Genomic DNA, 2,747 nt, shown 5'->3' with positions numbered 1-2,747 from the left:
CCTCGATGAAAGGATGATCCTTCTTCGTACTTGCTTGCAATATGGACTCCAGGGTAATATTTGCTTAAAAGGCCACATATCTAAACCAAATACTCGTGGAATTTATTTTTTTAATCATTGAATGATTTCGTCCAAAAAAGAGAGTATTTTGTTTAAACTCATGATCTTTATGTACATTGTCTTTTTTAATTGCAACATAACTTTTTACAAGTTACTTCCTAACATGGTTGTGGTGTATTTATAATTTTTAATCCCACTCCTTGTTCGACAATGTGAATCTTGCGTGGAATCATAGAGCAATTGCACAATTACCACTTATTTAATGTAATTTGTGTTTACTTTTTTATTCTTATGAAATACTTATCAAGTTTAAGAGACTTGATTAGCTTTGTCATAAGTGCTCAAATTTTGACCTAATTTAACTTTTAGGTGAGATTCCACGTACAAATCAAAATCAAGGAATCCTTTGTGACTTCTTCACCAAAGGGTGAAGATCATAACGAAGTAGTATCATGCACTCTACTCGTATGAAAACTTATAACAAACCTCCAATTATTATTATTGTTATTTTATATTTAGTGAGGGCAAGGTCCTTTTAAATATTAATTCTATACAGTCCATGTAAGACTGCACTCCAAGCGTCATTTCCATGTAAGACTGTAATGGAACTTACGTTCAAGTAAGTGAGGTATGTATTTTCCTTCTTCATCATTGTTCTTAGAAAATATATTTGGATTTTAAAATATATGCTTTCTATAGGTATTTGCAGACCATGAAAGTAGCTTACAAACTTTTCAAGTTCCTCGATCTTTGATATGGGATTTGCATAGATGTCTTGTTTACATTGGCACTTCTTTGACCTAAATAGTTAGAGGTACAATTACGCTTGTTAGGTGTTCTCCAATGCAAAACAAACACATAAGAGAAATCATCTTTTATGCATAAAATAATCCAATGATAATTATCTATTTAATATTTATCCTCTTGATTCATAGGATTTACCAAGATGAGATTAAAGAATGTTTTTCCAATGGTAAGAATCTCAAAACGCTTTCAACAAATTTACTTGCATCTTAAGTCACTGAGTTTAGTAGAGATGGTACTTCGACAAGTCAATGGCTTGCATGACATATATTTAGCTACATTTATGTAAGTAGTTACACTAGCATTGATGGAACTTTATCTTGTTGACTATTTCTAGGTTATGTTTGTGTTCGGGATTTGATCGTCTAGTCAAGCTCCTAAGCTTTTAGTGTGTAGATTGCACCTCTGTGAGATCAAGTAGGGAGCAAAACAAGAATACTATAAGACTATAAAATTGAGATACCAATTAGATGTTGATATGATGCTTTCAAATGTAGTCACTACTTCTATAATCAATCATTCACAATTGTAGATTTTTGAAACTGTAAATCTCTGTAGGATGTAAGTACTACTTTAATTATGTATGTAAGATGTATCCAAGATTCTTAAAGCTTTCATGCATTATCGAAAAATTTTAGTGCCTTTGTTTTAAAGTACCATGAACTAGAACGTATTATGTTTGCATTTGCTTTATGAACGAATCATAAAACCAATCATATCTTGAGTAAGGATACATAAAGATAGAAACTAAATCATGAATAAAATCACATTATAGGTTATTCATTCGACGTGTTTTTACTCCCCTTTTCAACGCGAAGGGAAGTATGGGAGCACTTCTAGATAGAATGTATGTATTACAAAAATTTGATTGCCTCATACTTTACACTTCACTTATTGGATTTCATAATTTTGTATTAAAAATTTGTCTACCTCTTCTTTAAGAATTTTCTTTTTAGCTTTAATTTTTAAAGCTAGTAGCAAAAAAATTGCCTAATTTTTCAAATACCTTTCATTTTTCTAATACTATAGAAAACTGATTTTTTTATGTTCAGCTTTTCACTGTAACTTTTTTGTTTTTTTATAAAATAGAGGTTATCTCACTTACTTAAAATTTAAAAAATTATATAATACAAAAGCCTCAATGTAAAATCTGTGACGATAAATTTAGGAAGAAAAAGGATTCTCATTGGATAAGAAGCCATCACCAATATCTAGAACCATTTATGCATGCTTTGCTTCTAAAAAAAATCTCTTAGTGTCACCTTTCAGCATATTTCCTTTGGTAATTAAACAATTATACATGATGAATATTGGAGAATAGTTCAATGCACGCCTCTCAAATTTGAAGAAACTTGTTTGGTTGCTTTGTGATCTATATAATATGTATTATTGAATCCTTTGTGTACTACACATTTTGACACTTCCTTGTAAAATTGCTTACTAAAGTAAGAACTATGCACATTTTCATGATTGATCACCAAAAATGAAGGTATAAATTTTTTTACAATTCTATATCACCTGAACATTTAAATTTCAAATGCCTAACTATTTAATATTAGGATTGAGCGCACTTGCATGAAAGTAATCGTAGAATCATTTTCCTGGCTCGTGTCCATCAAAAGAAAAGTAGCATGATAAATATCTGGACAATTATGGTGAAACTTGAATTTTAGGATGGAGTATTACCTTCAAGTTTGGTTAAATTAATTCGGAAGTGTTTTGAAGGACACATAGTATTTCTATGTAAAATGGTATATTGATAAAGAATTATATATACATACATATGTACATACACAAACACACAAGCACATATACCTACAAGCATTTATTTTGGAGTGTGCCTCAATCATGTTTTAAAATATATTTTGAGAAGGGGGTTCAAT

General features: G+C 30.2%; 1 protein-coding gene across 1 annotated transcript in view; it reads left to right on the top strand.

Moving 5' to 3' along the window:
- Positions 1 to 716, top strand: part of LOC147437028 (uncharacterized) — a 32,154-nt gene extending 31,438 nt beyond the window's left edge. The window contains exons 6-7 of the mRNA XM_086486503.1: positions 1 to 53; positions 430 to 716. The exon at positions 1 to 53 is cut by the window's left edge and continues 6 nt beyond it. Coding sequence (XP_086342629.1) covers positions 1 to 9 — 9 coding nt within the window. The 3' untranslated portion in view covers positions 10 to 53; positions 430 to 716. The remainder of the gene's footprint in view (positions 54 to 429) is intronic.
- Positions 717 to 2,747: the final 2,031 nt, after the last annotated feature.

Source organism: Adiantum capillus-veneris, chromosome 17 (genome assembly GCF_014529385.1).
Source record: "Adiantum capillus-veneris isolate H3 chromosome 17, ASM1452938v2, whole genome shotgun sequence".
Lineage (NCBI taxonomy): Eukaryota > Viridiplantae > Streptophyta > Polypodiopsida > Polypodiales > Pteridaceae > Adiantum > Adiantum capillus-veneris.
The sequence above is the reverse complement of the archived record's forward strand: the minus strand, read 5'-3'. Positions and strand labels throughout refer to the sequence as shown.